The 21,904-nt window shown below is 45.1% G+C and overlaps 1 protein-coding gene across 3 annotated transcripts in view; it reads right to left on the reverse strand.

Annotated features, from left to right (window-relative positions):
• Positions 1 to 4,618: 4,618 nt before the first annotated feature.
• ASTL (astacin like metalloendopeptidase) overlaps positions 4,619 to 21,904 on the reverse strand; it is a 97,095-nt gene continuing 79,809 nt past the window's right edge. For all 3 annotated transcript variants that reach the window (XM_029604450.1, XM_029604449.1, XM_029604451.1), the window contains exons 8-9: positions 6,883 to 7,028; positions 4,619 to 6,555 (exon numbers count right to left, since the gene is read on the reverse strand). In XM_029604450.1, coding sequence (XP_029460310.1) covers positions 5,846 to 6,555; positions 6,883 to 7,028 — 856 coding nt within the window. In that variant the 3' untranslated portion in view covers positions 4,619 to 5,845. The remainder of the gene's footprint in view (positions 6,556 to 6,882; positions 7,029 to 21,904) is intronic.

The raw sequence follows: 21,904 nt of genomic DNA on the forward strand, positions 1-21,904 counted from the left end.
CACATTAAATGTTATCTCCATTTGTGTGCAAGGCAAGGTTCTCTTGCAATTCCTTACAGTTCTCTTGTGAATTAACAACTTAAAATAATTTTGCGTCATCTGCAAATTTGATCATCTTACTTGTTACCATTTCCAGGTTATTTATAAATATGTTAAAAAGCAGTAGTCACTGAACAGAGGCCGAGGGTACGCCCCTATTTACTTTTCTCTCTTGAAAAAAATGACCATTTAGCCCTGCTCTGTTTTCTATATTTGAACTAGTTCCTACTCCATAATATGATATTGTCTCCTATCCCATGCCTTTTTAAATTTCCTTAGAAGTCACTCCTGATGGACTTTGTTAATGCTTTCTGGAAATCCAAATGCACTATAATCAACTGCTCACCTTTATCCACATGTTTATTTACACCTTCACAAACATATAGCAGATTGATGAGGCATGACTTTTCTTGGTTAAATCCATGTTGACTTTGTCTCATTAAATAAGGACTCTCTCTATGTTCATTAATTTTTTATCTATCATATATTCTACCATTTTGCCCAGCCCTGGTTTGTAGTTTCCTGGCTCACCCCTGCAACCATTTTTAAAAATTGGTGTTATATTGGCAACCTTTCATGCTTTAGGTACCGAAAAAGTAATTTGTAAATTATGCTTAGAATCAAATATTTATTTACTTATTTAGTGCTTTTCTATACCGACATTCATGATACAGATCATGGAACATAGGGGAAATAACATTAACATAACCAAGAAGAAGCGAAAGTTACAATAAAACAGGGGTACTCAAACTGGGAAGAAGAGGAGCCAATGGCAGAGGAAACTCTGAACTAAACAAAATATGTTTGCAATTTTATTTTGCAGTTCTTTCAACACTTGGTTGGTGCTTTGCTACTCTTTAGCTTCTCAGGTTCACTAAGATTGGTTTTGGTTTCTCTGAATCATTACTTTATGTATCATTTTTGGCATGGGTATTTACCTTATATTTTCCTCAGTAAAGACTGAAGCAAAGAATTAATTTAATTTCTCCACCCTGGCCTTGTCTTCCCTAAGTGACCCTTTTACCCCTTGATCATCTAGTGGGTTGAATGACTCCATTGCAGGCTGTTTTAAATATACCTGGAAAAGGTTTTAATCATGAATTTTTGCTTCCATGGCAAACTTTTTTCACATTCTCTTTGCCTTTCTTACTAATGCTTTGCATCTAATTTGCCAGTGCTTATGCTGTGTCCTGTTTTCTTCATTTGGATCCTTTATCCATTTTTTTTTTAAAGATTTTTTTTTTTTATTTAGATTTATATTCCACTTTTTGCACTTTTTTCAGCACTTCAAAATGGATTACATTCAGGTACTGTAGGTATTCTTTGACCTATAATAGTACCTCTCGCCTCCCCTTTTAATCATGCCAGTAGTCATTTAGCCTTCTTTCAACCTTTTGTAATGTAGGGAGTACAACCGGTTTGGGCTTCCAAGATGGCATGTTTAAACATTCATGCCTGATAAACGCTTAATTTGGGCAGCTACTCCTTTCAGTTTTTTCCTAACCATTTTTCTCAATTTATCATAGCATTTTTCAAAAGGCAGACTATCACAGTAGCTTTCTTTAGTGTCCTCCCTCCAGTTAAGTCAAATTTGATCATGTTATGATGATTCACTATTGCCAAGTAGCTCCCAACCTGTTACCTCATGCTGTAGCCTCTAGAGCCTGTATGCCAAAGACTAGGTCTAAAATAGCTCCCCCTTTGTTGGTTCTTGCAAGAGCTGCGTACTGAAGCAGTCATTTATTTCATCTAGGAACTTCACCTTAGCATGTCTCACTAAGACACTTATCCATTCAATACTAGGGTAATTGAAATCACCCATTATCACAGTGCTGCTAATTGTGTTAGCTTCCCTAAGTTCTTTTAGCACAAGGTGCATTACATCCAGGCATAGTGGCCATTTATCTGTTCGCAGCAGCCTTACAATCTAAATTATAGCTAAGGAAATGGAGGGTTAAATGACTTGCTTAACATCACAAGACGTAACCATGGAATTTGAACCCTGCCTTCCTTGCTGCTATAAGCATTACGCTATTCCTCCACCCCACTCCTATTATGCCAGGCCTTGGCCTCAACGTGTGTGTGGGGTGGGGGTGGGGGGAGTTAAGGTAGTGTCACCTGCAGCACCACGTACAGTGCTGTTCACCTGCCTCTCTAGGTCCGGTCCTTGGTGGTCTTCTGCAACATGAAGAGCATGGTGCCTTTCCCTCAGGGTCTTCTGTAGCAGCAAGCCCAGTCCTGGCGGTCTCCTGCAGCATAGGCTTTAGCAGTGGGCCTAGCACAGTACTGAACTCTGGCCCTCAGGGGCTGCTGCAGTGCCCAGCCATGGTCCTTTCCCTGGTCATCTTCAGTGTTGAGCACAACTTTATGCCCCAGGTCTTGGTTTATGGTACAATGGCCAGTCTTGAACATGCAAATCTTCTGCAGTGCTGGGCACAGAGTCATGGGCCTCCAGGGTCTCCTGCAATACTAAGCGCATTGGCACAGTTGAACTTAATGGATTCTTACTAGCACCATGAATTTAAAATAAGATTTATGAGTAAATCTGACTCAGCTAGAATATGGCAGTTTGTTATGGGGTAGTTTTATACCAAGGAACTGCAGCCAAAAATCACAGAGAGAACTAGTATAATTTCTCTTATTGAAAGTATATTTGCTGCTGCTTAAGCTCTTCTGAGAGAATTGGATCACACTGCAGACTGTAAATACTAAAGTCAAGGAAGGGTCAGGCACTGTAAGATTCTTAGACAAGGTAGGTGTCAGCCAGTGTGTAGGGGCCATGGGTAGCTAGGGTGGGAGTCAATCAGCAGGTAGGGACTTCAGGGCAGGTAGTGTGTGAGGGTCCTGGTTATGATGACAGAGTAGCAGCATACGAGGAGTGCGTGGAATGAGTTAGAAAGCATAGGGGAGGGGAAGAGGCCATGTTTAAGCAGAAGGAAGCAAGTTACAGAAGCTCCCTTGAGGCTGCCTTATTTTTGCCATATTTAACTACTGCAGTTAATATAGTTTCCCATTTAATGGAGCTTTCCACCAAGGTGTCCACACCTCCTTCCCCTCCCCCCATGAAGATAGCCACTGGTCCCCAACACCCACAGACCCAAGTCATAACAAAGGCACAGCGCTGCTACCAAAATAAGACAGCCTAGTCCTTGAGCTATGGGCCTGACTTATCAGACTCCCTATTCCCAACCCACAGAGTAGGAAAAAAAAAGTATTAATAATAGGGATGTGAATCGTGTCCTCGATCGTCTTAACGATCGATTTCGGCTGGGAGGGGGAGGGAATCGTATTGTTGCCGTTTGGGGGGGTAAAATATCGTGAAAAATCGTGAAAAATCGCAAAACCGGCACATTAAAAACCCCCTAAAACCCACCCCCGACCCTTTAAATTAAATCCCCCACCCTCCCGAACCCCCCCCAAATGACTTAAATAACCTGCGGGTCCAGCGGCGGTCCGGAACGGCAGCAGTCCGGAACGGGCTCCTGCTCCTGAATCTTGTTGTCTTCAGCCAGCGCCATTTTCCAAAATGGCGCCGAAAAATGGCGGCGGCCATAGACGAACACGATTGGACGGCAGGAGGTCCTTCCGGACCCCCGCTGGACTTTTGGCAAGTCTCGTGGGGGTCAGGAGGCCCCCCACAAGCTGGCCAAAAGTTCCTGGAGGTCCAGCGGGGGTCAGGGAGCGATTTCCCGCCGCGAATCGTTTTCGTACGGAAAATGGCGCCGGCAGGAGATCGACTGCAGGAGGTCATTCAGCGAGGGTTCCGGTGCCTCGCTGAACAACCTCCTGCAGTCGATCTCCTGCCGGCGCCATTTTCCGTACGAAAACGATTCGCGGCGGGAAATCGCTCCCTGACCCCCGCTGGACCTCCAGGAACTTTTGGCCAGCTTGTGGGGGGCCTCCTGACCCCCACGAGACTTGCCAAAAGTCCAGCGGGGGTCCGGAAGGACCTCCTGCCGTCCAATCGTGTTCGTCTATGGCCGCCGCCATTTTTCGGCGCCATTTTGGAAAATGGCGCCGGCTGAAGACAACAAGATTCAGGAGCAGGAGCCCGTTCCGGACCGCTGCCGTTCTGGACCGCCGCTGGACCCGCAGGTTATTTAAGTCATTTGGGGGGGTTCGGGAGGGTGGGGGATTTAATTTAAAGGGTCGGGGGTGGGTTTTAGGGGGTTTTAGTGTGCCGGCTCACGATTCTAACGATTTATAACGATAAATCGTTAGAATCTCTATTGTATTGTGTTCCATAACGGTTTAAGACGATATTAAAATTATCGGACGATAATTTTAATCGTCCTAAAACGATTCACATCCCTAATTAATAAAGCAGAGCCAGTAGGGCTAATTAACCCTCTCCTCTTACAATGTCCAGAGGGAACTAAGCAGGATAGATAATGCCCTACTGTATTCTAACAGGACCAAGAAAGCCTAGACTAGGTTAGAGAAGAAAGACAGAACCAAGGTCCCATTTCTATTCTCTCTCAAATCCTAGAACAAGACATACCCTTCTCCCCACTACTAAAAAAAGAGTTGGAAAGCTCAGACAGTGGCAGGTATCAGACAACAAATTCTCAGCTCACTCTCCCCTTACATTTTTTATTAAATATTTGAACAAACAAAAAAAGGGAGAAAGCTGTAAACAGAAAGAGCAAAAAAATAAAACGAACAGCAGAACATAAGAACGGTGATCATCAGGGTGCCAAGGACTTGCACAAGGCTCAGGAGGTCCTAGAAAATAAAACTCTTTTCCCTTCTTGCTGACTGTTACCTATAACTGAAGGTTTACAACAATCTACATGAAAATGAAGTTATCATTTAAGATATCTTGAAAGGTGAGAGAAATCTCTTTATGGTGAAATAATTTTGAAAATATTCAGTTTCAAATGGAGAGTAAAAATGCTAAAAACCGTAAGAGCATCTCTCGAATTTCTTAACATGATTCAGTATCTCTGTTTCAATGTTTCTGTTTGAGTTGAAGTACTTCTGGCTTCCATTTACAAGTTCCAACTTTCAGTGCTTGTCTAATGAGAAGCTGTTCTGCTTAGTGTGAGGAGATGAAGATATTCTGAGAGATTTTTATGTAAGTATACTTGCACATCAGAGCGGTTTTGTAACATCATACATTTTCTGTATGCTTAGTTTAGCATTATGGACTCTCTGGCTATCTCTAAGTTTGTACCTCTCCTAGCTAAACAGTGGTGGAAACCAAGTTCCTCAAACAATGGGAACATTTTCTTCCCACTTCTAGTTTATGGATGCTATGATTTTGTTAATTAGTAATCTGCCTAGACAACTGCTTTTGTTCACAGGACTCCTTAGCCTTTGTATTAGAGCTACATTTTTCCATTTGGAGTTGGGTTGCTTGGACTTTCCAGTGCTACTAAACTATTAACCTGACCATTGTGTGGGATGCTACTAGAGATTGCTCCTCAGCTCCCACACAATGGTCAGGTTAATAGTTTGGTCTTTTGAGGACTCCAAAAAAATGAAGTTTACATTAATAAAGGGGCTAATTTGGTTGGCTTGATAGGTTGGGCTCTCTAAGGATCAGTTACAAATTAGGAAATGAGAATTTTGGTGTGGTGCGATTGCTACAGTATGGGTTTTTAGAGATACTATTACCAGTCCCTCAAGTTCCAGTTTGGTGGAAATTGTTTTCTTATGAAGGGTTTCCCCCATATTCTATTACTAGTCACATTTGTTTGGTCTAATGATTTGGCTCGTCAGGGGAGGAAGGTTTGTTTCTTCACAACAACTGTTACTGGTACCTCAGTTGTTAAATTTGGTTGTTACGGATATAACAGAATCTTCAGTTATCTCTAAGTCCCACTTTTGGTTGGTTGCTGGTACAATTGTAATGGTTTTGCTTAGATACTATTAATGAGTCTTTGGGTCTCACATTACGTGGGTTGAGGAATTGGGTTGCAGAGGCTGCTTGAAAAGTTGTTACAGATTCCTCAGATTCCAGTTTTGGCAGGTTAATGGTCCGAGTAGTAGGTATCTTAATAAATATTGCTAATTGTTCAGGTGTCAGTATAGTAGGACTAGAAATAGAGTCATTATCGGTCTCCAAAGACAGCAATATGGGTCCTACAATTTCCAGTTTAGTATTCACCACTTGATCATTAGGGACTTTTTGAGTAGCTGTTTTTGATCGCTGAAGCCCTATTTTAGCAGCAATGGTGGACTTCAGCGATACCATGTGGTTAGATTCTATTAGTGCTAGATACTCAGTTTCTGGAGACATAGCATGCAATGTTATAGTTCTTAGCATAGGGTCAGCAGGCGGTCTGGGGGAGCCCTCCACAGAGGCAACTGGTAGACTTATGCCATTGGTAGTGAAGACCACTGGAGGCTCGAGGGGATGCTCAGCAGAGCCCACTAAGAGACTATTAATGGATACAGTACTGGTCTTTCTGGATATATCAGAGGGAATTATATTGCTGTTTTCTCTCGTAATAGAAGAAATATTGGATGAAAGAGTCATAACAGTCCCAGGATCATCTTCATATTCCAATCCTGGCCAAAACATAGAAAAAGAAAATGCAAAATCTAAAACCTTATTCAATTTACTTCATGAAACTTTCCTCACACTGCTCCTCCTTGCTTACCCTGTTAATCAGTTCCTCCTACATCCCAGCTCTGGACCTGGTGTGGAGACAGCCCATCCCTCCCCTCCTAGATACAAAAACAGCAGGGACTCCTCCAAACAAACAATTCTTATCCCACCGACTCTGAAGTACAGGATAAGGACCAAAAAAATAAAAGATAATCCCATTGCCATGAGCCTTGGGAGGAAGACTACTCCCACCTCATCTTCCCTTTTTATCTGTGTAGGACTCCTACCTTTTGCTGGCTGGTACTGGGGGCAATTGTAATACTTGTTGATGCGGAGAATATCAGAGGCACTCAAGCTGAGCCTCTGACCCATGTTAGTGCTGTAGTAGTGCTCTGTAGTGATGGTAGGCAGCCCAGACCTGCTAAATGCATACCTAAAAATGCAAGCAGAGGGGCACAAAGCTTATTATACAGTTCCACAACAGAGGGGTGCTTAAGCAGTAGGCAAGAAATAAAAAAAGAAAGTAAATAGGTAGAACACAAGTACTGTACCCAATCCTGGGGGGGGGAAGAGGAATAAACATTTTGCTTGCCCACACTTAATGGGAACTTGACCTCATTTACATATGTTTTGAAAGTCTTATGGAGCCTGGGTGGGTGCATAGAAGTTAACAAGGAAAAAAAGGAGCAGACAGCTACAGAAAGCACCTTATAAAAGTCAACATTAAAAAAAAACACAAAAAAAAACCACATCCCCCCCCCCCCCCCCTTAAAGTAGAAAGTGCCAAACACTGCTGGAAGTTCAGCATGGCTGAAAACATTGCATACCGTCTTTTCCCCTTTCTGCAATCTTTATTCAGCATCATTTGACAGAAACAGACCGACAGCAGATAAAGAGCATAAGACATCTGTGCCTAAATTAATTCCTGTTGCATTGCCATAGGTTCCTTGTTGCTCTCTGGCTTTCCCCTCACTCCCTCATAATTAAGGAGCTTGTGTGCCACTTTAAATTCTGTTACCAATTTTGACTACCACACTCCAGTAGAAGGCCATTCCAAACATCAACCACACTTTGGTGGAAGTATTTCCTAATGCTATTCCCAAGTCTTCCATTGTTCCCTCTAATTTTTTGAAAGGCTGTGTGCACAAACCTTCTCTTTTGTGCATCTTTTTATAAGCAGAGTTCAACTTTGTGTGCTATGAGCCAGTATAATACAAACATTAGGATTGCACACAAGCACAACTAAGAGGGAATAATGCTGGCCTCTGATTCTCAGCTCATGACCTCACCTTCTAGAATGCCTCACCACTGAAAAGATTGCTTTTTATGCATCATTTATAAAGCTTAAAGGATATGAAAAATACATTCAAATACTAAATCTCCTCTTCTCTAGGGTATACATGTTTAGGTCTTCTCACATTGTGCTTTTGGTTTAAGCCCTGCACAGTGGCTGAAAGGAATCAGTAAGTTTTTGCTTGGGACATTGTCTTTTTTAAAAGTATTGGGGCAAAGTTAACTATTTGGGAATATTATTTAGTGATTGTGCTTTTAATAGTCAGTAAGGCAGTGAATAAACAAGTTAAGACTGTATTTTTAAATAGTCAGTCAATAAGGCAGCTGGTAAGCAGTAGGTAGTGTGTTTATTTTTAAAAGTCTGTAAGGCAGCTAGTAAGCAGAACTGAGTGTTTGTATTTAAAAAAAACCAAAAAACCCCACACACAAAACACAAACCCAAGAAGTAGCCAGAAGCTAGAAAGAAGCTAGGAGCAGTGTATACCTAAGTAAAAAGGTTGAAAAGTTCAGCTCAGTTACTCACCTTGGAAAGGTGTTGAGGTAATGTGATTTGGTTTGAATAGGTACCAAGATTTGTTAATCAAGAGAGCTGACTAGTCTGGCTGACTAACTGAAGTTAGACTGTTTGTATTTCCCAACCCTCGCCCGCCCACCCACCCCTAGCTCATCCTTTAATTTTTAGGCAGGTGCCACTTTCACAAAAAAAAAAAAAAAACACCAACAAAAACTTTGAGAGTTTGATCAGACCCCGGTAGGCCACTACCAGATATATAGTGAATTCACTAATACATTTAAAAGGATGTTAGACATTCCTATTCCCATACCAACCTAAAACTTAACTAGGAACTGATCAAAATTGAGATGAAGGCAGCAGTCCAGCAGCAAGAGGGGGGCTTCAAAGTCTTTTGCATAGAGTGTCACATTGTTGAGATTACTTACCCTGATAATCTCCTTTTCCTTAGTGTATGCAGATGGACTCAAAACAAGTGGGATATAGTGTGCTCGTGCTAGCAGTTGGAGACGGATCTGACGTCAGCATGGGTACATATACCCCCACAGGAAGTGTAGCAATTCAGTAATCTTCCTTGCAAAAGCTTTTATGGATATATGTGTGACTGACCGATCGTTTAAATGAACAGGATTACCCTGACCAATTGATGGTAGCTGGAGACCGCCAGTGTACTTAACTGGAAGGCGTCGACACCCAGCAGGGTGGAAGCCCTATATAAGCAAACATGGCTTACCGTGAGTCGGCGAATCCCCATGTATACCGGCAACCGGGCGGGATGCTGAGTCCATCTGCATACACTAAGGAAAAGGAGATTATCAGGTAAGTAATCTCAACATTTCCTAGCGTGTAGCAGATGGACTCAAAACAAGTGGGATGTACAAAAGCTACTCCCGGACTGGGTGGGAGGATGCCTGAGGTCCGTTTAGGATTGCCCTCGCAAATGTTGTGTCCTCCCTGGCCTGAACGTCCAGACGGTAGAACCTGGAGAAGGTATGGAGGGAGGACCACATCGCCACTTTACATATATCTCTGCAGGCGACAGCATCCTAGTTCCTGCCCAAGAGGCTGCTTGCGCTCTGGCAGAATGCGCCTTAACCTGTAGAGGTGGTGGTCTTGCTGCCTCTACATTGGCCGCCTTGATAACTTCTTTGATCCAGCGGGCGATGGTTGGCCGTGAGGCCTCTTCTCCTTGCTTCTTCCCGCTGTGAAGGACGAACAGTCTTTCGTACTGCTTCTGACATTTCCAAGTATCTGGCCAGTATTCTGCCGATGTCGAGATGACGCAGTATTCGACCTTCTGACTTCTTCAAACCTTCCGTGGTTGGCAAGGATATGGTTTGGTTGAAGTGAAATTGGGAGACTACTTTGGGTAAGAAGGAAGGAACCGTGCGAAGATGGATAGTCTCTGGAGTGATTCTGAGGAATGGATCACGGCAGGACAGTGCTTGTAGCTCTGAGATGCGGCGTGCTGAACATACAGCCAGCAGGAACACCATCTTCAAGGTCAACAAACGAAGAGACAGGCCTCGAAGGGGTCTGAAGGCGGATCCCGCTAGAAATTCCAACACTAGGTTGAGGTTCCACAGGGGCACCGGCCACTTCAGTGGCGGGCGAATGTGTTTGACTCCTTTCAGGAAACATGAAACGTCTGGGTGTGTGGCGATGCTTGTTGCCGTCACTCCGGGGACTGTAGCAGGATAGCGCTGCCACTTGAACTTTGCTGGAACTGAGGGACAGTCCTGCAAGATGGACTTCCTTCTGAAGTCCATCTTGCAGGAAATCCAAAAAGATAGGGATCTTAGTGGCATGTGGATTGGTGCCGTGAGTTTCGCACCAGGCTTCAAATACTCTCCAGATCCTTATATATGTTAGTGATGTGGAGAACTTGCGTGCTCTGAGGAGGGTATCTATTACCGGCCCCGAGTATCCACGTTTCTTCAATCTAGCCCTCTCAAGGGCCAGACCATAAGAGAGAATTGAGCTGGATCCTCGTGGAGGATGGGACCTTGCCGCAGCAGGTCCCTGTGTGGAGGCAGGAGTAGTGGAGTCCCTGCCAGTAGTCTTCTCATGTCTGCGTACCAGGGTCTTCTTGGCCAGTCCGGTGCCACTAGAAGAACTAGGCCTCTGTGCTGCTGAATCTTGTGTATAATGGTGCCCAGCAGGGGCCATGGAGGAAAGGCATATAGCAGGATCCCCTGAGGCCATAGCTGGACCAGGGCATCGATCCCCTGGGATAGAGGATCCCGCCTGCGGCTGAAATATCTGGGTACTTGAGCGTTGGACCTGTCCGCTAGTAGGTCCATGCCCAGCGTCCCCCACCGATCCACAATCATCTGGAAAGCTGAGGGAGACAGCTGCCATTCCCCTGGATGTAGGCTTTCTCTGCTGACTGCCAGAGAATGTGGTTCGTGCAGTTAGTATAGCTGTGTTTAAAAAAGGATTGGATAAGTTCTTGGAGGAGAAGTCCATTACCTGCTATTAAGTTCACTTAGAGAATAGCCACTGCCATTAGCAATGGTTACATGGAATAGACTTAGTTTTTGGGTACTTGCCAGGTTCTTATGGCCTGGATTGGCCACTGTTGGAAACAGGATGCTGGGCTCGATGGACCCTTGCTCTGACCCAGTATGGCATTTTCTTATGTTCTTAAGTCTGCCGTGGCGTTGTCCTTCCCGGCGATGTGGACGGCGGAGATGTCCTGGAGATTTGCTTCCGCCCAAGTCATCAGGGGGGCTATTTCTAAGGAAACCTGTTGGCTTCTGGTTCCGCCCTGTCGATTGATGTATGCCACCGTGGTGGCATTGTCCGACATCACTCTGACCGCTCTGTTGCGAAGTCTGTGGGCAAATCGCAGGCACGCTAGCCTGACTGCCCGTGCCTCTAGTCGGTTGATTTCCACCCCGACTCTTCTCTGTTCCACCGCCCTTGGGCGGTGAGTTCTTCGCAATGTGCTCTCCATCCATTCAGGCTGGCATACGTAGTGAGCAGGGTCCAGGTTGGGGAGGACATTCTTGACCCCCGGCTCATGTGGCCGTGCTGCAACCTGATTCTGCACTCTGGCTGGTAGAGGTAGGTGTGTGGTGTAGTTCTGTGATCGTGGGCTCCATCGAGATAGGAGGGCGCGTTGTAATGGTCTCATATGAGCCCGCGCCCATGGTATTACTTCCAGAGTGGATGCCATAAGGCCGAGGACCTGTAAGTAATCCCAAGCTGTGGGCCGGGTGGTGCTCAGCAGGGCTTGCAGACGATTCCGGAACTTTGATCTTCTCTTGGAGGTCAGGCTGACCTTGTCTTCCTGGGTGTCGAATCGGACTCCTAGGTATTCCAGCAACTGAGAAGGCTGTAGGGAACTCTTGTTCAAGTTTACAACCCATCCTAGGCTTTCCAGAAGAGCTATAACTCTGTTGGTTGCCTGGCGGCTCTCCTCTGGCGACTTCGCCCGGATCAGCCAATCGTCCAGGTAGGGATGGACGAGGATTCCCTCCTTCCTGAGGGACGCTGCCACTACTATTATGACCTTGGTAAAGGTCCGCGGCGCGGTGGCTAACCTGAAGGGTAAAGCTCGGAACTGGAAGTGCTGGTCCAGGACCTTGAAGCGTAAATAGCGCTGATGATCCCGATGGATTGGGATATGCAGGTAGGCTTCCGACAGATCTAGGGATGTGAGAAACTCCCCTGGCTGTACTGAACTTTTGACAGACCTCAGAGTTTCCATGCGAAAGCTGGGACCCGCAGGTATCTGTTGACTGACTTGAGGTCCAGGACGGGCCAGAAAGTGCCCTCCTTCTTAGGCACGATGAAATAAATGGAATAATGCCCAGAATTCATCTCCCTTGTAGGCACTTGGATTATGGCCTTTAGGGACAGGAGCCTCCGCAAAGTGACGTCTAGGGCCGTCCTCTTGATTGGCGAACAAGGAGATTCCACAAACCTGTCCGGCGGAAGCCGAAGAAAATCCAGGTAATACCCCTCTCGGATGATGGCGAGGACCCACCTGCGGTAGAAAAGGGACAGCCTGCCCCCTATGGCTGCAACCCCTGGATGGGTCGGCTGATTGTCATTGTGGGGTCCGGCCAGGGCCGGAACCAGAGCCGGTTCCCCTCTTGTTGTGCTTAGTCCGAAAGGACTGGTTCCTGGCCTGTGAACGAGGTGCTTGGTAGCGAGTCTTGTAAGGGTTGACGCGCTGAGAGTTTCTACCTCTGGATGGTCTGGGGAAGGGGCGCTGGTTCCTCCTTGACCGGTCTTCTGGTAGACGGGGTAATGGAGAGGCGCCCCATTTATTGGCCAGTTTCTCAAGGTCACTGCCGAACAGGAGGGATCCCTCAAAGGGCATTCTCGTGAGGAGCGTCTTGGAGGAGGAGTCGGCCGACCAATTACGTAGCCAGAGCTGTCTCCTGGCCGCCACTGAGGATGACACTCCCTTGGCTGCCGTACGGACTAGGTCGGAGGCTACATCAGTGAGGAATGAGAGAGCTGATTCCATTTCTTCTCCCAGGGTGTTGCTCCTAGCCTGTGATAAACAGGAACATGTCACCACGGTGCAGCAGGTCGCAATCTGTAGGGACATGGCTGCCACCTCAAAGGCTTGTTTCAGAATGGTGTCCATGCGCCGGTCATGTGTATCCTTGAGGGCCATCCCCCCCTCCACCGGAATGGTGGTGCGCTTCACAATTGCGCTAACCATGGCGTCTACCTGGGGGCACGCCAGCTTCTCCTTGGTTGCCGGGTCTAAGGGATACATGCCAGCCAAGGCCAGACCCCCTTTGAATGAGGCCTCTGGCGTATTCCATTCCAGATCGATTAACTGCTGAGCTACTTGTAGGAGGGGAAAATGGTGAGACGTTTGGCGCAGGCCCTCCAACAGGGGGTTCACTTCTCTGTTCCCCCCTGGAGCGTCATGGTCCGGAAGAGCCAGTTCCGACAGGCATTGAGAGATCAGGCCTGGGAGATCCCCTCAAGAAGAAGCGCCTCATGGTCCGATATGGTTCAACCCCCGAGGGAAGTTCTCCCTCCTCGGGGGAATCGTCGTCTTCCTCAGGGCAATCTGAATCCCCATAAGTGGGGGTCCCGGGTGGTGCGTGGCCATGCCTAGGCCTTGAGGGTCCAGGGGCCAGGTCATCCGGTATGTATGGACCCGCTCGGGGAGCAGCCTGCATTGAGACAAAAGCATGAATCCCCTTGAATAATTCCACCCAGGAGAGCGAAGCAGGATCTGGTCTGAGGGGTACCAGGTCCCTCGGGGTCCCCGGCTGCCCACTACCGCTGGCTAGGTCCGGTGTGTTCCCTGAGGAACTGGCAAGTACGCTGGGCTGAGACCGGTCCTGGCCTGGAACTCCCAGGGCCTCTTCACATTGGGCACATAGAGAGTCTGCTTCCTCGCTCTGTGTAGCTCTGAGGTTGCATGCTGAGCAGAGGCTCATGCCTGATGTTGGAGGGACCAGCTCCACTGATGCCTGGGCTCTCTTACGCTCCATGTGCGTCTAGGAACGGACGCTGTAACAGCGTGTGCGGAGCAGTGTGCGTGGAACAGTGTGCGCCTAACAATGTGCGGCTAACAAACCCGGCAAGAAAATGGCAACCTCCGTGGCGGATTTCCACCCAGGCAGACTCTGCAAAGCCTCACTTCCTCAGAGACCAAGTAAAGATGTATGCCTTACCTTGTCTTCGGTGCTTCCCGGTTGCGACCCGGGCGGTCTCCGGCTGCGGGGGGAGAGGGTAAGTACCGTCACCGCCGTGCTCGAGGAAGTTCACTCGCTGCCTCTGGGCCGCACCCGAACTCATCTCACTCGGGGGCCAAGTCCACGCCGGGACCGAGGCTGCCTCTATGCCACGCCCGAGCCCTTCTCACTCAGGGGCTAGGTCCCTGCCGCAAGCCGGCCACAGGACCGAGGCACTCACCTCCGAGGGACCACGGAAATCGCCTCGGGAAACTCAACTGGGGGAGGGACCGACTGGTATCACCGCAGGAGTGCGGGGCTCGTCTTCAGGTAGGTGTCGTCTATGAATTTAGTCGTGTAGAAGTTAGAAACACGCTCAGCGAGCCTGAGGGAGCTCCAAACTGCTTTGGAGACAGAAATTACTGAATTACTACACTTCCTGTGGGGGTAATATGTACCCGTGCTGACGTCAGATCCGTCTCCAACTGCTAGCACGAGCACACTATATCCCACTTGTTTTGAGTCCATCTGCTACACGCTAGGAAAGTATGATTTTTTTTACCCACTGGTGAGAAGTTGTACATGTGCATGCGATGCAAAGAGCTCCTGGCTCTCAAAGAACGAGTCCGATCTCTGGAGGCTAGAGTGGCAGACCTGGAGGAGCTGAGGCAGACAGAGAGGTATATAGATAAGACCTTCAGGGACATAGTAACCAAGTCCCAACTTCAGACTGGCAGCCCTGGTGCTGCCTTGGAGGAAGGTGGTCTCATGATTGAAGAGCATCAACCGGGTGCAGCAGGAAATGATCCTGTAGCAAGGACATGCTCTCCAGGTGATGCATTGACCTTTCGCACTAAGGATATCTCCCCAAGGCCTACTGCCCAGGAGGGAAGGGTTAGGTCGGCTGTCATAGTTGGTGATTTGATTATTAGGAATGTAGACATCTGGGTGGCTGGTGGGCGTGAGGATAGGCTGGTAACATGTCTTCCTGGTGCAAAGGTGGCAGACCTCACGCGTCACCTAGATAGGATTTTAGACAGTGCTGGGGAAGAGCCGATTGTCGTGGTACATGTGGGCAGGGAAGTTCTGGAAGCCAAATTTAGGTTTTTAGGTAGAAAGCTTAAATCCAGAACCTCCAGGGTAGCATTCTCTGAAATGCTCCCTGTTCCACGCACAGGTCACCAGAGGCAGGCAGAGCTCCGGAGTCTCAATGCGTGGATGAGACGATGATGCAAGGAAGATGGATTCAGCTTTGTTAGGAAATGGGGAAACTTTTGGGGAAGGTTGAGTCTCTTCCGAAGGGATGGGCTCCACCTTAACCAGTGTGGAACCAGACTGCTAGCACTAACCTTTAAAAGCTGCTCTATCTCCTTTTTAAACTAGAGCAAAGGGGAAAGCCGACAGTCGCTCAGCAGCGCATGGTTCGGAGAGAGGTATCTTCAAAGAATACTAATGATGCATTAGAATTAGGGCATCCCGACAGTGAGGTTCCAATAATAAGAAAAGTAGTCCAAGTGCCTGTAACTAAAAACTCACCTGAGCTAAAAAATTCTAACTTATCCCTATTAATTAAAAAGTAGAATGAGGGAGCAGAAAAATTCGAGGGGGTGAATCCCATTGTGAGCACGCCGGGAGGAGAGGCGTTTTCACCAGGGACGGAGGTTTCCCTCAGCCCCCCCGACGCACGCCCGCCGGCAGCCAGAGGAACCTCGACCCCGGACGCGCAGCAACCAGCGCAGACTGATGAGGTCAGAGCGACAGGATTGCTGGTAGAACCGTCAGTGAGTCTTGAGGAAGAAGGAAGGGGAGAGGATACACCGCGGGAAGGGGTGCTGACCCACGCTGTACCTGAAATTTCATCGGACCCCACAGAACCGACCCCCCTAACAACGGGAGAACGGCCGGAACCTCTGGTAAGGCCTGCGGTCGTCACCCTTGAATCCTTATGGGAACTCTCTGCGGGACTAACATTGGCTGTTCGTGACTGTAACACTAAATTAGACGCTTTTGCTTCTCAAGTGAATTCCAAAATTCATACTCAAGATGAAACTCTTTCCCATCTTCAGACGTCAGTTGGGAAGGTCGAATCCGAAATTAAACATTTTAAAGAATTTAATTTTGCTACTATACAGGATCGAGCCGCGCTTTCCAGGAGACTGGAACTATTGGAAAATTGGAACCGTCGGTTAAACTTAAGATTAATCAAGTTTCCAAGAATCATGGGAGAGATGCCTATTACCACACTAAAAAGATATTTTGCAGAAGTTCTTTTGCTTTCCGAGTCACAATTTCCTTTAATTAATAAAGTTTACTTTCTTTTGGGTCAAAATCGCCCAAATGAACAGGCAGTCCCTCCTATTGATTTTCAAAATTTGACAAATTTCTTAGAATCGTCTGCAATAGAGATAATAGATTTTTCTACATTGCATGTATCATTGATAGTTGAACAAGATATTAGTAGGTTGATGGTTCTGTATTTCAAAAATTTAAATACCCTGTTTCACAGTAGTAAGGTCCGTGTGTTCCCGGATATCTCTAAAATAACTCAGGAAAGAAGGAAAGGGTTTCTGAGTATGAGACAGAATGTGATATCTTTAGGTGCAACTTTTGTCCTAAGATATCCGTGTAAATGTGTTGTAAAAAAAGAAGCAGATACATATATTTTTTTTTCCCCAGAACAATTAAAGCTTTTTTTAGATTCTCATAGCTCTCCAGAGCATACCATATTTTCAGGGGAATAAAGCAGGTATTCTGCTCTTGTTCAGGTTAAATGTCTAGAATTTGACAATTTTTCCTATATTCTCCTTTAAAGTTTGTCTCCCTAAAGTGTTTATTTGAGAATTGGTTGCAACTTAGGTATATATTTTCTTTTAAATGAGATTTATTCAAATATTGTTTTCTCCTATAGTATGCAACATGTTTCCTGTTTTACTTTATGATACAAATTGTATTAGAAAAGTTATAAATAAAGATTAAAAAAAAAAAAAAGTAGAATGAAAATACAAACAAAAAACAAACTTTGAAATGTTTGTATGCTAATGCCAGAAGTCTAAGAAGTAAGATGGGAGAATTAGAATGTATAGCAGTGAATGATGACAGACTTAATTGGCATCTCAGAGACATGGTGGAAGGAGGACAACCAATGGGACAGTGCTATACTGGGGTACAAATTATATTGCAATGACAGAGGAGCACCCGGGAGACGGTGTGGCGCTTTATGTCCGGGATGGCATAGAGTCCAACAGGATAAACATCCTGTTGGAGACTAAATGCAAAATTGAATCTTTATGGGTAGAAATCCCTTGTGTGTCGGGGAAGACTATAGCGATAGGAGTATACACAGGACTTGGTGAGAGAGGTAACGGTGGTGGGGCCGCTTGGCAAAAGTGATCATAATATGATCAAATTTGAATTAATGACTGGAAGAGGAACAGTATGCAAATCCACAGCTCTCGTGCTAAACTTTCAAAAGGGAAACTGATAAAATGAGAAAAATTGTTAGAAAAAAAACTGAAAGGAGCAGCTACAAAAGTAAAAAATGTGCAAGAGGCGTGGTCATTGTTAAAAAAAAAATACTACTCTAGAAGTACAGTCCAGATGTATTCCACACATTAAGAAAGGTGGAAAGGCGGGAGGTCGACGAGCCAAGCAAGGAGAGAACTATCCAGGGCCTACCGGGGGTGAGGACACTATCCCGGCCCCGACGGCGCCCCTGACTCCTCCCTCTCTGACGTCACTGGACCAGCGGGGTTTTTAAACCGGGTCCTTTTTCCTCTGAAATTGAGGTCGACGAGCCAAGCCAAGTAAGGAGAGAACTATCCAGGGCCTACCGGGGGTGAGGACGCTATCCCGGCCCCGACGGCACCCCTGACTCCTCCCTCTCTGACGTCACTGGACCAGCGGGGTTTTTAAACCGGGTCCTTTTTCCTCTGAAATTGAGGTCGACGAGCCAAGCCAAGTAAGGAGAGAACTATCCAGGGCCTACCGGGGGTGAGGACGCTATCCCGGCCCCGACGGCGCCCCTGACTCCTCCCTCTCTGACGTCCTTTGATTGGATAGACTTTTTAATTTGGTGACTCTGCGGCGCATCGCGTCCGCCAGTGCGTCGCTAAAGGCGCATGCGACTTTGCTCCGACTTCGCTCCAGACTTCGAGTAAGACTTTGATATTGGACTGTTCTAATTACTTTTGGCTTTGAAACCTCCGTTTAAAAGTGGTGTGTATAATAGTGCTTAGAAGAGGCTGGTTTAAAAAATCACCATATTGCATATTTTTATAAGTAATGCCTCATACTAAGCGTAAGGGGAGGCTCCGTTTGGAGTCCTCTGCCCCACTGGTACCTGCCCCTATACAGCCATTGATTGATGTTTTTTTTTTGAGCCAGCTGCAGCTTCATCTCCGGGAGTTTCCGCTGAGAGGTTAGCTAAGGAGCATAGCCTTCCCTCCTTGGAAGAACCATCTTTAAGCCCCGGAGCTCCTGAGACTCCTCCACCCCCATCCCATACCAATCCTCACGAACTAGTCCGGGACTTTCCACCTAAGGTAGGAATAAGTACGGACTCAGAAGAGTTGCTTGGGGTAAAGGGAAAAGGGAATGAGATACCTAAGACACCTGAGGAGGGTCTTAAAGGGGAAGAACAAGTGGGTGGAGGAGCATCGGCATTAGAAATTAGTAAGATTTCTGAGATATGCCGAGAGGGAGGGACAAGTAGTAACCTCACATTACAAAAGTTGAAAAAACCAGACAAAATATCTTTAGATACTATTTGGAATGCAATAGTTATGCTGGAAGGTTCTATATCAATGCTAACAAATGTGGTAAACAATGTACAGAAAACAGTAACAGACTCGATAACAGGGGTTAATAATTGTGAAGGAAAGATAAATGAAGTTACAAAACAACTAAAAGTGGTTCAACAGGTTCAAACTAATTTAATTTGTTCAGACAATATGTTGAGAAGGAAAGTAGAGAATATAGAAAATAAGATGAGATATCTTAATTTACGGATATTAAATTTTCCTTCCTTAAAAATGATATCTCCAAAAGAACAATTTAGAAAATATTTAATGGAAATATTATTGATATCAGCAGAAAAAATACCTTTGACAACCAAAGTTTATTTTGTGGTAACATCAAAAACTACTTCTCAAATAGAAGAAAAAGATCAAAATTTGAATTTAAATATAGAAGCTGATTTAACAGCTTTCTTGGAGACACCAAGTGAGGAGCAAATTGAGTATAGAGGAACCTTGTTGGTATCCTTTGTTAACCCTACAGATAGAGATCTTGTGCTAAGATTATTTTTGAGAAATCGAAATAAACTTTATTTTGGGCAGAAGATATGGATCTACCCCGACATAATGAAAGAAACCCAAATTCGTAGGAAATTATTTGTTGAAATGATTCAAGAAGCAAGATCTTTTGGGATTAATATAAAAATAAGATATCTATGTAAATGTACTCTTCAATATGAAAAAAAAACAATTATGTCTTTTATGAGCCATCAGAATTGAAGAAGTTTTTAAACAATTGTAAAAGAGAGGTTAAGACTACCTGAATCCTGCAGGAGATAGATATAGAAGTAGATATGTTGGCCTTCTAAATTTAATTTTGGAATATATATATAATATGTTATTGCTCCATTTATAGATACACCACTTTATCTTTCTTTATGATTCGTATTGTGAATTATATGCTTATTTGAATAAGTATATCTTGCAATTATGTATTGTTAAAAAATTTTCAATAAATAATAAATAAATAAATAAAAAAAAAAGAAAGGTGGAAAGGCGGCAAAACGATTACCAGCATGGTTAAAAGGGGTGAAAGAAGCTATTTTAGCCAAAAGATCTTCATTCAAAAATTGGAAGAAGGATCCAACAGAAGAAAATAGGATAATGCATAAACGTTGGCAAGTTAAATGTAAGACATTGATAAGACAGGCTAAGAGAGAATTTGAAAAGAAGTTGGCCGTAGAGGCAAAAACTCACAGTAAAAACTTTTAAAAATATATCCAAAGCAGAAAGCCTGTGAGGGAGTCAGTTGGACCGTTAGATGATCGAGGGGTTAAAGGGGCACTTAGAGAAGATAAGGCCATCACGGAAAGATTAAATGATTTCTTTGCTTCGGTGTTTACTGAAGAGGATGTTGGGGAGGTACCCGTACTGGAGAAGGTTTTCATGGGTAATGATTCAGATGGACCGATTCAAATCACGGTGAACCTAGAAGATGTGGTAGACCTGATTGACAAACTGAAGAGTAATAAATCACCTAGACCGGATGGTATACACCCCAGAATTCTGAAGGAACTAAAAAATGAAATTTCATACCTATTAGTAAAAATTTGTAACCTATCATTAAAATCATCCATTGTACCTGAAGACTGGAGGATAGCTAATGTAACCCCAATATTTAAAAAGGGCTCCAGGGGCTATCCAGGAAACTACAGACCGGTTAGCCTGACTTCAGTGGCAGGAAAAATAGTGGAAAGTGTTCTAAACATCAAAATCACAGAACATACTGAAAGCCATGGTTTAATGGTACAAAGTCAGCATGGCTTTACCCAGGGCAAGTCTTGCCTCACAAATCTGCTTCACTTTTTTGAAGGCGTTAATAACATGTGGATAAAGGTGAACCGGTAGATGTAGTATACTTGGATTTTCAGAAGGCGTTTGACAAAGTTCCTCATGAGAGGCTTCTGGGAAAAGTAAAAAGTCATGGAATAGGTGGCGATGTCCTTTCATGGATTGCAAACTGGCTAAAAGACAGGAAACAGAGAGAGTGTAGGATTAAATGGACAATTTTCTCAGTGGAAGGGAGTGGGCAGTGGAGTGCCTCAGGGATCTGTATTGGGACCCTTACTTTTCAATATATTTATAAATGATCTGGAAAGAAATACAATGAGTGAGAATCAAATTTGCAGATGATACAAAATTGTTCAGAGTAGTTAAATCACAAGCAGATTGTGATAAATTGCAGGAAGACCTTGTGAGACTGGAAAATTAGGCATCAAAATGACAGATGAAATTTAATGTGGATAAGTGCAAGGTGATGCATATAGGGAAAAATAACCCATGCTATAGTTACACAATGTTAGGTTCCATATTAGGTGCTACAACCCAAGAAAGATCTAGGCATCATAGTGGTAACACATTGAAATCATTGGTTCAGTGTGCTGCGGCAGTCAAAAAAGCAAACAATGTTAGGCATTATTAAAAAAGGGAATGGTGAATAAAACGGAAAATGTCATAATGCCTCTGTATCGCTCCATGGTGAGACCGCACCTTGAATACTGTGTACAATTCTGGTCGCCGCATCTCAAAAAAGATGAAATTGCAATGGAGAAGGTACAGAGAAGGGCTACCAAAATGATAAGGGGAATGGAACAGCTCCCCTATGAGGAAAGACTAAAAAGGTTAGGACTTTTCAGCTTGGAGAAGAGACGGCTGAGGGGGGATATGATAGAGGTGTTTAAAATCATGAGAGGTCTAGAACGGGTAGATGTGAATCTGTTATTTACTCTTTCGGATAATAGAAAGACTAGGGGGCACTCCATGAAGTTAGCGTGTGGCACATTTAAAACTAATCGAAAAAAGTTATTTTTTACTCAATGCACAATTAAACTCTGGAATTTGCTGCCAGAGGATGTGGTTAGAGCAGTTAGTATAGCTGAGTGTAAAAAAGGATTGAATAAGTTCTTGGAGGAGAAGTCCATTACCTGCTATTAAGTTGACTTAGAAAATAGCCACTGCTATTACTAGCAATGGTAACATGGAATAGACTTAGTTTTTGGGTACTTTCCAGGTTCTTATGGCCTGGATTGGCCACTGTTGGAAACAGGATGCTGGG

Source organism: Rhinatrema bivittatum, chromosome 5 (assembly GCF_901001135.1).
Source record: "Rhinatrema bivittatum chromosome 5, aRhiBiv1.1, whole genome shotgun sequence".
NCBI classification, from domain to species: Eukaryota; Metazoa; Chordata; class Amphibia; order Gymnophiona; family Rhinatrematidae; genus Rhinatrema; species Rhinatrema bivittatum.